Source organism: Catharus ustulatus, chromosome 5, assembly GCF_009819885.2.
Source record: "Catharus ustulatus isolate bCatUst1 chromosome 5, bCatUst1.pri.v2, whole genome shotgun sequence".
NCBI lineage: Eukaryota > Metazoa > Chordata > Aves > Passeriformes > Turdidae > Catharus > Catharus ustulatus.
Window position 1 is genome coordinate 74,786,644 of NC_046225.1, and position 12,480 is coordinate 74,799,123.

General features: G+C 60.6%; 1 protein-coding gene across 13 annotated transcripts; it reads left to right on the forward strand.

Moving 5' to 3' along the window:
* Positions 1-174: 174 nt before the first annotated feature.
* On the forward strand, positions 175-11,941 carry LOC116996298 (protein O-GlcNAcase-like). 13 transcript variants are annotated; one of them, XM_033059716.1, is made up of 19 exons: positions 175-355; positions 390-434; positions 487-592; positions 2,293-2,344; positions 3,077-3,174; positions 4,075-4,205; positions 4,590-4,761; positions 5,017-5,115; positions 5,384-5,668; positions 5,753-5,881; positions 6,260-7,449; positions 7,527-7,701; positions 7,965-8,021; positions 8,676-8,761; positions 8,936-9,040; positions 10,126-10,217; positions 10,537-10,729; positions 10,810-10,981; positions 11,239-11,941. In XM_033059716.1, exons 3-19 carry the CDS (start codon positions 553-555, stop codon positions 11,373-11,375), a joined length of 3,213 nt encoding a protein of 1,070 aa, XP_032915607.1. In that variant the 5' UTR covers positions 175-355; positions 390-434; positions 487-552; the 3' UTR covers positions 11,376-11,941. The 13 variants fall into 13 exon arrangements, with proteins under 13 accessions (XP_032915607.1, XP_032915596.1, XP_032915598.1 ...); XM_033059705.1 differs by lacking the exons at positions 175-355; positions 390-434 and having other exon boundaries at positions 457-592; positions 6,260-7,233; positions 7,273-7,449; XM_033059707.1 differs by lacking the exons at positions 175-355; positions 390-434 and having other exon boundaries at positions 457-592; positions 6,260-6,933; positions 7,012-7,449.
* Positions 11,942-12,480: the final 539 nt, after the last annotated feature.

Sequence of the window (12,480 nt, forward strand, 5' to 3'; positions counted from 1 at the left end):
GCAGCGCAGGGGGCTCCGCTCTGTGAGCTCAAGCATCGCCTCCCAGGGGCTCTGCACGGATTTCAGGGACCCCGCTCCTCCCCGCACCCCGGCCCCACCCGCGGGGCCGCCCCCTGCGCTGCGGCGAGCGCGTCCCCGCGGGGGGAAGGGGGTGGGCGGTGGAGCCGCCCCTGCGCGGAGCTCTCCGCGCACCCTCCCTCCCCTCCCGCCAGCGCTCCATCCCCCAGCACACAAACATCCCACCCCTCTGCGCACCTGCCATCCCCTCCCGCAAACACTTCATCCTTCCCTGCGCATCTTCCATCCCCTCCGCGCATCGCTCTGCGCGCTCTCCATCCCTGCGCGCCCTCCATCCCTGCGCGCCCTCCATCCCTGCGCGCTCTCCATCCCTGCGCGCTCTCCATCCTTCCCCGCATCTCTCCCCGCATTCCTCCATCTCTCCCCGCATTCCTCCATCTCTCCCTGCATTCCTCCGTCCCTCCGCACATCTCTCCCCGCATTCCTCCATCTCTCCCCGCGTTCCTCCGTCCCTCCGCGCATCTCTGCGCGGGGATGGCGGAGCGGCCGCGCTTCCTCTGCGGAGTGGTGGAAGGTAGGTCCCGCCGGAGCCGCGGCCGCCCGGGCATTGCAGGGACTGTTCCGATCCACCCGAAGTGAACCGGGGTCGGGAAGGGCTCCAGGCTGCGGGGGAGGCGGGAGTGGGGCCCTTGCACAGCGCCCCATCCCTACCAGGGGTCTGGATCAGCACCTCTGGGATGCTGCCAGCTCTCTCCAGAGCCCCACCGAGCCCAGCTCCCCACAGGGACCCTCTGCTCATCCTCCAGAGCTCTACATGGGGTTCCTGGCTGCCCTGGGCTCAGGGGCAGCTTCCCGGTGTGTCCCCCCTGCCCACCCTGCCCATGGAGCAGCAGTGCAGGACCCCTGCCCAGACCTGGCATGGGAGAGCTCTGTGCTTCTCCCTCCCCACATCCCCAGCTCCTTCTGGAGCTGAGCCAGGCCTGGCACCCACCAGGCAAAAATATCTGCCCTTCTCCTGGCAGCACAGGACCCCTGTGAGGGGCACTGCCCTCTGCCTCACCTGAGAGGAAGCAGGAGCACCCATGCAAATAAATGTAAAATAAACAGGAAATGCAGGGGTGGAGAAGCTGACATGAGTCAGACGTGAATCATTGGTGTAGTAGAGCTGACCTGGGAAGGAGGACAGGGATGATGCTGGCAAATCCATTCCAGGAGAGCACTGCAGGCAGGGTGTGTGCAGGACTGAGTGGCCACATCAGTTCACAGCAACACGTGCTGTGAAAGTGTCACTTGCAGCTGCCTTACAGGGACTCTGGGGACCTCGCTGGGACCTTGAAATAGCAAATTATTTACCACAGAAATAACTTTTTGGGGCAAAATATTTGTTGGGATTCTCAAACGGCCACAAATTTGGCGCTGTGCACAGTGGGGGATGGATAGCAAGGTGACTATATATTAATCCAAAGCATATGGAATAACCATGTAGGTGTTCAGGCAGGTAGAAAATCTGTCTGCAGAGAGAAGACAGATGGAGAGTGGGTGTTGCTGTGGTGCAACCACCCTCACCATTGCCCAGGACTGCTGCTGGGGGCTGCAGGGTGGGCTCCTGCCAAAGGGAGCTGAGAGAATGAGGGTGGATGAGCTCAGGGAAATTCAGGTGCTTTGGGAAATGCAGGTGCTTTCCTGGGTGTCACTGGCCTCATGCCAGGCACGGAGAGCTGGTCCCTTCTCCCAGCTTCATGGAGTCCGTCCTGTGCACCACCCAGGTTTGGGAATGCCGTCACTTCCCAAATATCTGCTCCCCTTGGCCCTGAGTGATTGATTCAAAAGTTGCCCATGATGCAGAGAAAAAGCAGGAAGATGCCTTGATGGCCAATTGCCATCACATAATGGATTTTCTGTGAGACTTCACGTTGCATCTGCCAGATCTTGAAGAGAATTTAAGTGGCTGAAGGTTTTTCTCTTGCTAAATCTCACGCTGGGACACTGACAGGTTCCCCTTAACCTCTGCTTTGAGGAGCTGTCAAATCTGCATCTCTCCAAACCCATTTATCAGCCTGTCCCCGGGGGAAGGGGTCTGTGCTCCTCTGGATATCCTTTCTCCCTGGCTTTGCAGGCAGCTCTGCACTTCCCAGATCTTCCCACATGCAGAAATAGGAAGTGGATCCAAAAGCAGAATGGGTGCTGCACGTCTGGCAGGGCATCTATGCATTCAGGATACCCCAGGCACTTTCCAACAACTGCATTTTGCCTTTTATTTCCTCCCTTTTACAGGTTTCTATGGGCGACCGTGGTCAATGGATCAGAGGAAACTTCTCTTTCAATGGCAAGTACCCTGAGTTTTCCTCTCTGAAGGGGTGGTGGCAGCCAAGGGGTCTCGTGTTTCTGCGGTGTCCCCCTGCTGGGCCGGGCCGGGGATGCTGCGGGACGGACGGACAGACAGACGGACAGACAGACAGACAGACGGACAGACGTGGGGCCGCTCCGTGCCAGCAGGTGGTGCTGGGGCTCCGCACAAGGACCTGCCACCAACGAGCTGGGCTCTGCAGGGCCTCCCATGGGCAGTGCAGCGGTGACAGCGTGGGCAGTGAGGGGTGTGCTTAAGGAGCAGAGTGCAGGGATCGGAGATACAGGTACAGAAAATGGAAGGAAAACAAGCTGTGATGTTTTAAAGCACCTCAGGAATGAGAAGGTTTAATGTCTGGACTAGGATGTGTTCACATGCTGGCACATCAGGGTGACATGTCCACGGATATTTTTCTTATCTGGAAAGAAACAAAAAAAGGGACTTTTATCATGAGATACCTGAAGTGCTTTCTACTCTGTTCACCGTGGGAAAATGTAAAACTGCCTGCTGAGGAGGATAAATAAAACCAAATGAATATATCAGATGGCTTCCATACAGAAGTGCCAAAAGAGGGAGGTGCCTTCCCTCCCAGGGGACACGTCCTACTGGTCTCTGACATAAACCTTAGAGCTCAGCACTGGGAGAACTGGCTGAGATTTGTGTCTCTGGCCATGCAAAGAGCCTGGGTGACTCCTTGCTCTCCCTGCACAGGCTGCAACGCCGGGGGCTGAACTGCTACATGTACGCGCCCAAGGATGAGCTGAAGCACCGGCTGCTCTGGAGAGAGCCCTACACAGAGCATGAGGCAGGTAGCGGCTCTGCTGGGCCCCTCGGGGGGCTGCAGGCATCCCAGGTCCCTGAGGGGAAAGCATGGGCTATGTCCCAGCTATTTCCATCCTGCCAGGACCTTGCCCTTTGCACAGAGGCCCCCAGACCTTGCCCATCAGATGGAGTTGCCTAAGGGACCACCCAGCTTCCCATGTGGGGCTCAAGCAATGTGCTTGATTATATCCAGGCCCACAGACCCTTGTCAAAAGTCCTCTGTGTCTTAAGGGAGTGGGAATGGTTTTCCTGGAGCCTCTCCCCTCCCAATGACCTCCTCCTCCTCCCTGGGGTTCACTCTCCCTCCATCCCGTGTCCTGCTCCACCTCCTGTCCCCCTTCATGTCTTGTGCTGCTCCATCCTTTGTTTCCTTCCATCCCTTGTCCCACTCCATCCCCTGTCTCACTTCATCCCTTGTCCTGCTCAATCCTTTTTCTCCCTCTATCCCTTATTCCCCCCCTTATTCCATCCCTTATTTCCCTCCATCCCTTGTCTTTCTCCATCCCTTATTCCTATCCATCCTTTGTCCCCCTCCATCCCTTATTTCCCTCCATCCCTTGTCTTTCTCCATCTCTTTTTCCCATCCATCCTTTGTCCCCCTCCATCCCTTATTTCTCTTCTCCCTTGTCCCCCTCCATCCCTTGTCCTGCTCCATCCCTCGTTCCCCTCCATTCTTTTTCCCCTTCCATCCCCTTGGTCCTGCTCCATCCTTTGTCCCCCTCCATCCCTTGCCCTGCTCCCTCCCTCATTCCCCTCCATTCCTTTTCCCATTCCATCCCTTGTGCCCCTCCGTTCCTCCTCCCCTTCCATCCCTCATCCCCTCCTCCCCTTGTCCCACTCCTGCCCGGTCTCCCAGCTCTCACAGACCCCCTGTGCTCTGTCCCCAGCCCGCATGCGGTCTCTCATCGAAGCTGCCCAAGAGCAGGGTGTGGAGTTTATTTTTGCCATTTCTGCTGGCCAGGACATGGTGTTTTCCAGTGCTGGGGATCGTCTCCTGCTGCAGCAAAAACTCAGGCAGGTACCGTGGGCCATTCCTTCATCCCACTGCTCCCAGGCAAGGGGCACATGTTCGTGCACCTCGTGGGCTGGTGTGGGTCCTGCTGCTGCACAGAGACCAGCAGCCAAAGTGCTGTCCCTACCATGGTGACAGAGAGCTGAGGGCTCCATGGATGCCTGCCTGGGGGCAGGAGAAGGAGCAGCCAAGCCCCAGAACTTGCTGAGGGCTAGAGCAGAGCTCCAGGGAGGGCAAAGAGCTGCTGGCATGGTGGGGTTGCTCCGTGGGCAGCTGCTACTCCCTTGGCACAGCCCAGGCAGGAACTGCCCCATGCTGTGCTGTGCCCAGATGCCCTCTCAGGGCTCTCTGCTGCCCGGGGGTCCCAGCAGCCCCTGTCTGTGCCCACAGGTGGCTGCCATGGGGTGCCGCTCCTTCGCGCTGCTCTTTGACGACATCGACCCCTGCATGTGCCAAGCTGACAGAGATGTCTTCCCCTCCCTGGCACAGGCTCAGGCCTCTGTGGCCAACGAGGTGTACCAGGAGCTGGGCCAACCCTCCATCTTCCTCTTCTGCCCTACAGGTACTGCCCACAGCCCCAGCTGCTCAAACTGGGGGAGGCCCTCAGACTGGGGTGAGCCCCCCTTGGCTGCACCCAGCTCCTGTTCCTGCTGAGAGCTGAGTGCCCTGGCAGCACCCCCAGCTCTGCCTGGACTCCTCACACTCCCAGGAGAGCTCTGGACATCTCAGGATGAGACAGCAGCAGGGCCCTATCCATGATCCTGGCAGCTCCTCCTCGTCCCCAGCTCTCAGGGGATGCTCTGTGCTCTCTCCCCAGAATATTGCAGCTCCCTGTGCTCTCCCAGCCCCAGCCAGTCCTGCTACCTGCAGACCATCGGCCAGGAGCTGCTCCCAGGGATTGGTGTCATCTGGACAGGTGAGTGCCAGGGCCAGCTCTGGGTGTGTGGCCATGTGCAGTGTCTGCAAACCCTGTGGCTGTCCTAGGAGAGCCACCATCAGTGCCCCTCTGTGGTGCCTCACACTGGGGTGTGCAGCCCCAGCCAGGCTGGAGTTTGAGTTGGGGGATCTGCTCTCCTGACTTGGGACTGTGGGTGTGGTCTGGAACCTCATCTCCATGTCCACATCCCTGCTGTGTGTCTGTGATGGATGCTGACCCCACCTGTGTCCCTGCCCTGATGGCCCAGGCCCCAAGGTGGTGTCACAGGAGCTCTCAGCAGCGCTGCTGGAGGAGGTGGAGGCTGTCCTGAGGCGCCGCCCCGTCATCTGGGACAACCTCTACGCCAACGACTACGACTGCAGACGTGTCTTCCTGGGCCCCTACATGGGCCGTGCTCCTGGCCTCATGTCCAGGCTCCATGGGCTGCTCCTCAACCCCAACTGTGAGCTCCAGGCCAACTTCATCCCCATCCACACCTTGGGCACCTGGTTTCAGAGCGAGCTGGGGAGCTGTGCCCACCCTGACCAAACAGGTACCCCTGCCCATCCTTGCCCAGCCCTGCAGCTTTCCTGCACAGAACCAGGGCTGCCCAGGCTGATGAGCTGCAGTTCCTCAGGAATGGAGGAGGTGGCAGCCCCAGGGGACAGCCAAGGTGCTCGGGATGGAAGCTACAGCCCCCAGGAAGCCTTGGAAGTGGCACTGCGTGACTGGGTGGCCGAGATAAACCAGCAGGCCTTGGAGCCAGGTAGGCAATGGATTTGCATGTGCAGCATCCCTCGATCCCTGCAGTGCTGGATCAGCTCTGCCAGGACCTCAGGGGGTGAGGGAGCCCCAGCTTTGCCCATCTGGAGCTTTGCCCATGCTGCCCCGTGGGTGCTCCTGCCATGGCCACATCCTGGAGAGGGTTTCCTTGGCTGGCAGAACCAGAGCCTGAGCCAGCTCTGGAAGAAAAGGGCAGCCAGGGGAGAGCTTGGTGTTTTGCAATGTTTGCCTCTGCAAAGCCACAGCCTCACCAGCCCCAGGGTCCTGGCAGCTGATGGAGGTTCCCAGCACTGTCCTGCCCCATGGGCAGTGGTTTCCATGCAGGTGCCAAAGGATCTTCCCTCTTGTTCCTTCCTGCCAGGTGGGAGGACCCCAGGACACCCCAGTGTCAGCCTCAAGGGAGGACCAAGGCTGCAGCCTGGCACGGAGGGAGGACAGGAGGCCACTCCCAACCCTCAGCCCCACAGCTCTGCTCCTGGTGGGGCAGATCAGCACAGCCCTGAGCCCTGCAGAGTGGCACCAGAGGAGGGGTGCAGGGAGGTGACCCCAGAGCCTGAGAAGGACAGTGGGGACAGGACATCCACTGGCCATCAGCAGACCCCTGCAGGGGCTCAGGACCAGCTCACCACAGGGAGCAGGGAGAGCTGTGAGCCCTCCTCTGCTCTGCCCAGTGAGGCTGGGAGTGCCCAGTCTGCAGGAATCCCAGTGGCCACCAAGACCCTCCCCACCCCAAGCCCCACCACGAGCTCCAGCAGTACCAACACCAGTCAGAACATTTCCCTGCCCACCAGTGATGCCAGGACAGGGGATGGCAGCCCTGTCCAGTCTCCCAGCAGCAGCCAGCCTGAGGCCATCAGGAATGATGTGCCCCAGACACCTCCAGGACCTGGGGCTGGTGCCAGTCCTGGCACTTCAGCCCCACTGACTGACAAGGTTGGTGCTAGCCCTGGGCCCATGGAAGCCCCCAAGGAAGACACAACCAGCCCCACAGCACAGGTGACACCAGAGGAGGCTGGGTCTGGCCCCATGGTATCAGTGACCCCAGAGGAGCCCAGGATCAGCCCCACAGCACAGGTGACCCCAGAGGAGCCCAGGACCAGCCCTACAGCACAGGTGACCCCAGAGGAGCCCAGGATCAGCCCCACAGCACCAGTGACCCCAGAAGAGGCTGGATCTGGCCCCATGACCCCCAAGGAGGCCAGGACCAGCCCCACAGCACAGGTGACCCCAGAGGAGCCCAGGACCAGCCCCATGGCATCGGTGACACCAGAAGAGGCTGAGTCTGACCCAAAGGAGGTCAGACCCAGCCCCACAGCACCAGTGACCCCAAAGGAGGCCGTGTCCAGCCCTACAGCACCAGTGACCCCAAAGGAGGCCGTGTCCAGCCCTACAGCACCACTGACCCTGGAGGAGGTGCGGATGCTGGTGGAGCTCTTCTACCTGCCCTACCAGCACGGGGCTCTGGCTCAGGAGCTCCTGGAGCATTTTCGGTGGCTGCGGGCGAACAGCCTCAGCGTGGGGGTCCCACCCACAGCACCTGATGCCTGCGGGGTAAGACCGGTCCTGGTGCTGATTCAGGAAGGTGGCTCGAGTGTCCCCCAGGTGGCTGACAGCCGGTGTGTCCCCAGGGCACGCGGTGGCGAGGCCGGGCTCAGTCCTTCCAGCTGCTGTGTGCGCGGACGTGCCGCCTGCACAGCCGCTTGGTCAGCACCGCCGGCCGGGCGCTGCTCTACGACCTGCACCCCTACCTCTGGGACATCCGCAACATGCTGCTGGCAGCCTGTGCCTTCGTCCTCTGGCTGGGTACGTGCCTGATGCCAGCCCTGGCAGGTCCTGGCAGCCCCCATCTCAGCTTTCCAAACCCAGCCGTGCGGGAGTGCCAGGACCTGGCAGCACTGGGGTGCATTTATGTTCGTTCTCTGGGGATCCACTGCTTCCCCAGCAAGGAGGTGAAGGTGGCTGGGACTCACTCAGAGATCACAGTCCCTCCTGACAGCTCACCTCCCCTTGACACTTTTTCTCCTGCTGACCCTTGTCCTGTGCTCACCACCTCCCCTCCTTTGCAGATGGTCACCTCCTCTGCGACCCTGACCCCAAGGGCACCTGGGGGAACTGCTTTGGCTGTAAGTACAGGCACTGTCCTGGCTCACCCACCTGGGTGGGGGTCTGGCTGCTGCCCCCCATCACCTCCAGCCCCACAGCAGCAGCCAGCACTCACCATCAGGCTGCCCTTCCCCACACTGCTGAGTGGAACAGGAATTGCACTGGGAATGAGACACTGGGGGAGGATGAAGCACTGCTGCCAGGGAGGGAGCAGATCTTCACCATATCTCACAGCCTACAATGCATGGCTTTTTCTAGGATATGGTTCCTTAGCCCTTTTATCCCAAAGACCCCTTAGCCTGTGTGGAAAAAGGGTTCTGGAAGCAGTAATGCCCTGGGTGACAGGTGGGGCTGTTTTTAGAATGCCTGTGCTTCACTTTGCACAGTTTTCCTCTGGTTTAGGGCTCCCTGGTTGCTCTGTGGGCCTTGTGACCTCTTACAAACCAAGAACTGCTACCAGGTGATGACCTGAGCAGGACTCCAAGATCAGTGTGAGAAAGAACTGTGTGCCTTGAGCCCTTTCCTTAGAGAAGCAGCCTGCAGGGCCCATTCTCACCATCCTGGGCTGCACAGCTGGTCCTGTGAGCTGTGACAGCAGGGATCTGCACAGCAGAGGCTGATCTCCCCCTGCCCAGCAGGTTTTTGTTCACCTTTTTGTGTCCTGCTGCTTCCAGGGTGCCAGAGCATCACTGCCCCGATCCTGCTGGGGAGGGACGCTGAGCCCTGGGTGCGTCGTGGGGGCCTCTTTGGAGAGCTGCAGGTGAGAGGGTGTCCCTCACTGTGGGGGCTGAAGGAGCCATGGGGAAGCCACTATCCCAATCCTGCAAACTTGGGAAGGCAGAGCTGCCCCTCAGCTGTGGTTCCTGGGGTTTCAGGAGTCTTCCCAGGCCAAGGTTTGGAGCCAGGATGAACTGATGGACTGAATCTCTTCCAGGCACTGCTGCCCGTGGGGAACAGCTGTGACCTTTTCTACCATCCACCCCCTCTCTTCCCGTCCAGCCAGCTGTACCTGCTGCGCCCTCTGCTGCCCCTGGACAAGGTGGGAGCCATGGCATGGAGGGGTGTCCTGCCAGAGCCTTTACATGGCTTGTGCTGCCCATAAAATGATGAGTGGGAGGTGACACAGGTGGGGAGGGTCCTTGGGTCCAGCTCTGTCAGACCCTGGCCTGGAGAATCTGCTGTGGCCTCAGCAAACCAACCTCTCTCCAGCACAGCAGCCCCCTCAGCCTGATCAACCAGCACCAGAGCAGGGTTGCCAGGTTGGGGATGATCTCCAGAGCAGCCCCAGTGCTGATCTCCAGCACTGGCTTTGAGCAGATGTCAGGAAAAATCCAGAACAGGTCAAGTCTGGATGGCAACTTCCTGCAGCCTTCACCAGCCTGCAGCTCTGGGCACTGCCAGAGCCTGTGGGGATCCATCTCCAATCCCTTCTTCAAACACTCTGTCAGCTGTGACCTGCTTGTTGCCAGCCCCCTGATATCCCAGCAGCTCGATGGGATGGGGAAGGAAAGGGAGAATCTGGATATGGAGGGACAAAATGTTGAAGTGCTGCCAAATCCAGCAGAGCCCCAGTTTCCCATGTACCTGCAGCAAGCACCCCCTCTCCCTCACCCAGCTCCTCTCCAGCTCAAGGAAAGGCTAACACCACAAATCCAGCCACCACAGACACGAGTGCAGCTCATCTGCTCAGGCTGAACCTTGACAACAACAACGTCTGTGTCCAGTAAAATCCAGAGGAAAAGCCAGCTGAGCCCATCAGCCCATTGCAGGAACAGGCACAGCAGGACATGGTCCTGCCCCTGTTGTTGGGTGATCAGGAGCAAGGCTTTTATCAGAATGTTTGCAGCAGCAAACTCGACTGTGACCAAGACAGGACATTTGGGGGTGTCCTGCTGTGCTCAGGCTCTCTGGAGACCTGAGTTTCAGACCTGGTGCCGTTCTGGCTGCTCTGAGCCCGCTCCAGCCTGGGGCTGTCTCTGCTCTCAGGATGCCTGACCGGAATGGCAATTTCTGGTTTGAAGGCTGGCTGTGCTGTGGCCATGAGCCCGAGGCCAGCAGAAGGTGGTGGCTGGCATTGTGGCACGGCAGGCACAGCCAGGGCTGACATGGATCCGGGTCTTCCAGGGAGAGCTTTACCGCATGTGCCGGGAGAGTTTGGACTGTGATCCCAAAGTGGCAGAGATCCTCGTGGCCCACCCGGATCTCCTCGGTGACAGGTGAGATGTGGCCCCTCTGAACCTGGACAAGTGATGCAAGGCTGGGGAGTGAGGTGATGGCCTCTCTTGGCATCCCTGTGGGGACCAGTGCTGCCCCATCTCACTGGGAGGGACAGGGAGGGATGTCCCCATGCTGATGTCCAGCAGGGTCATGGCAGCCGTCGTTGTGGATGTCCAGCCTGGACACTGAAGGCTGCAATGGCTCCCCTGGGCTGAGGGTTTCTAGCAGGGGTCTCAAAGGGGTGCTGGGTGCACGAAGGAGGAGCTGCTCTGAGGTTTCCCAGGCTCAGCTCAGCCGTGCTCCTGCTCTGCCTGGCAGGCTCCTGGGCAGCTTCCTCAGCCTGAGCCCCGAGTACACCTTTGTGCTGGAGGATGAGGGTGGCCCGTGTGGCTACGCAGCCGGAGCGCTCCACGCCGAAGGTTTCCTGCAGCAGCGAGACAGCAGCTGGCTGCCAGCCATACGGCACAAATACCCCCCAGAGCTGGGCACGGCGGGGCCAGCTCTGGGACAGGTGAGGGGACACCTGGAGCCGAGGGGAGCGGGGATGGGAGAGGTGGAGGGGGTTCCCTCACTTGTGCTTGTCTCCCGCAGGATGCCCTGGAGGAAGCAGTGCTCTTCTTCCACACAGAGCCGCTGGCAGTGCCCCAGCCTGTGCTGAGGCGCTTCCCCTCCCTGGTACAGCTGGGCACAGCTCCCCGTGTGCTGGATGTGGGGGCCAGTCGCAGCCTGGCCCTCTGCCTGCTGAGCGCACTCAGGGCCAATGGTGAGCATGACCTGTGAGTGCTGCCCCTTCATCCAGCACAGCCCCATCCCAACGCTCCCTCACCCACCAGAGCCGGGAGCTGTCCCCTCTCTGGTGCAGTCTGACAGGCACTGTCCCCTCCCCTTGCACTGGGGGACATGTGGATCTGTGTCTCAGGACACCACAGGGGCAAGGGAGAGATTGATCCCCTTATGGAGGGGGTCCCTGTCACTGCATCCCCAGTGTCCCAGTGCCCTGACCTCTCCCCTCCCTTCCAGGCTCACGGGGAGTGTTCTGCCAGGTCAGTGACGCCGACCGACAGCAGCTGAGCTTCTACAGCAAGCTGGGCTTTGTCGCCCTGCCGGTGGCCTGGGGCAGCTGTCCCGGCGCTCAGCTCCTGGGACGTCTCCTCTGACGGGGCACAGGGAGGCAGAGCCCCAGGCCAGGCTGGTTCCCCAGGCCAGGCTGACCCCCTCATCCCACACAGCATCGGCCTGAGCGAGCAGGAGCAGAGCGAGCAGGCCAGGTACACGTGAGAGGGGACATGGGGACGAGCAGGATGTCACTGGGATGTGTCCAGGGCTGTGAGGTACCTGGGTAGCAGAGTTATTTCTGCTACTCAAGGATTTGGCCACCTCTGTGCCATCCCAGCTGTTCTGTTTGCTGGGTACCACCTTTGCTGGGGAGCCAGGCTGTCTGCAGACCCTCAGCCTGCAGGAGCCCATGAGCAGAGTTTGGGTTTGTGGTCCTGGAGCACAGCACGGTGCCTTAGTGCTACGGGAGTGTCCCCATCAGGCAGGCTGGGCTCTCTCCATCCCCTGTGTGGCCTGAGATTGGGCAGCCGGTGCTGGGGCTGGCTCTCGGCACTGAGGATCTGCATGGATTGATCCGGTATGGGATGTGGTGAGGCAGCCTCTGTTTTCGTGCCTGGGGCCTGAGGGAAGCGCTGTCCTTGGCAATAAAGCGTTTGCTGGGCTCTCACCATGGCTCGTTTTTTGGGGGAAAGTGTTGGGGTGCCAGCACATCCCTCTCACACCCTCATGCACTCTCAGACATCTCTCATGGCTGTTGCTACAGTCGCTGGTGTCCCCTCAAACAAAGCAGCTCTCCTCACATCCCAGCTGCTCCCCAGCTTCACCTTGCTCTGCACCCCAGGAAGGTGCTCCAGCCCCTGGCACTGGGAGCTCCCAACCCCAGCCCTGCAGGGCTTTCCTGCGGGATGGAACCCCTGGATCAGGGGGTCTGGGGGTCACAGCCTGCCCAGGACAGGCAGGATGACCAAGGCGGGGGATCTGTCCATCCACCCCCCTGCAGCCTCTGCAAAAGGACAGCCAGGAGCAAACCATCCCTGGCTGTTTCCCTCTGTTGCCCTTCGGAGCCCCGGGGTGAGGAGAGGGCTGGGTGGGGTCGGGATGCCCAAAACCCCGGGAAATGGGGGGCTCGGCTGGCAGGTCCCGCAGCCCCAGGAGCGGCCGGGCAGCTCCCGCGGCTCCATCCCGGGGGGCCGGGGCCGGGCCTGG

Excerpts from the sequence above, each read along its gene's own strand:
- LOC116996298 (XM_033059716.1), top strand. The coding sequence starts at position 553 with ATGGCGGAGCGGCCGCGCTTCCTCTGCGGAGTGGTGGAAG. Across the intron at positions 5,116-5,383 it reads GATTGGTGTCATCTGGACAG|GCCCCAAGGTGGTGTCACAG; the intron begins GTGAGTGCCAGG and ends CTGATGGCCCAG. Across the intron at positions 5,882-6,259 it reads CCAGCAGGCCTTGGAGCCAG|GTGGGAGGACCCCAGGACAC; the intron begins GTAGGCAATGGA and ends CCTTCCTGCCAG.